The sequence below is a fragment of the Condylura cristata genome, unplaced genomic scaffold (genome assembly GCF_000260355.1).
Source record: "Condylura cristata isolate star-nosed mole 26May11 unplaced genomic scaffold, ConCri1.0 scaffold00002, whole genome shotgun sequence".
NCBI classification, from domain to species: domain Eukaryota; kingdom Metazoa; phylum Chordata; class Mammalia; order Eulipotyphla; family Talpidae; genus Condylura; species Condylura cristata.
The window spans coordinates 559,923-560,477 of record NW_004567103.1 but is presented as its reverse complement, the minus strand read 5'-3'; the positions used below and the strand labels follow the sequence as shown (position 1 = coordinate 560,477).

The 555-nt window shown below is 64.7% G+C and overlaps 1 protein-coding gene across 1 annotated transcript in view; it reads right to left on the bottom strand.

Moving 5' to 3' along the window:
- The window catches only part of COL6A3 (collagen, type VI, alpha 3), an 83,985-nt gene that overhangs the window by 27,678 nt on the left and 55,752 nt on the right, over positions 1 to 555 (bottom strand). Inside the window, exon 30 of the mRNA XM_012725152.1 lies at positions 110 to 212. Coding sequence (XP_012580606.1) covers positions 110 to 212 — 103 coding nt within the window. The remainder of the gene's footprint in view (positions 1 to 109; positions 213 to 555) is intronic.

Genomic DNA, 555 nt, shown 5'->3' with positions numbered 1-555 from the left:
CTACTCTAACCCGCCTGGCGCGTTTCCCCTGTGCGAGATAAAGGCGGAGCGAGCAAAGGGCGCGGTAGGCCCCGCCGCACAGCGGGAGGCAGGCGCCACGGCCACTCACACGTGCTTGTGGCCGAACTGCACGAGGGTCTTGGCCGGCTGGTCCCCTTGAAACCAGTCGCACTGTTTCTTGATATCTGGGGGCAGGTAAAAAGCATTCTCACCTGGGAAGAAATGGAGAAAAGACACCTTAAGGCCAGGCCAGTCAAAACCCACCTGCTGGCGCGGTAAACGGGCCGCTCGGGCGACGGCCTGCCAGCGCTGGCCCACGCGAGCCCGAGGGCGGGGACCCATGGAACGCCTGCAGCCATGAGCTGCCATTTGGCCACATTCGATGACCAGGTGACAGGGACTGTAGGCACAGCGTGAGGGGACAGGGAGAGCGCGAGGCCGAGTTCACGACAGCAGCTCTGAACGCCCAATCCGAACCGACCTGCTTCAGCGCCTTTAGTGCCTCCCAGCCCCTCCCAGCGCCTCCCAACCCCTCCCAGCGCCTCCCAGCCCCTC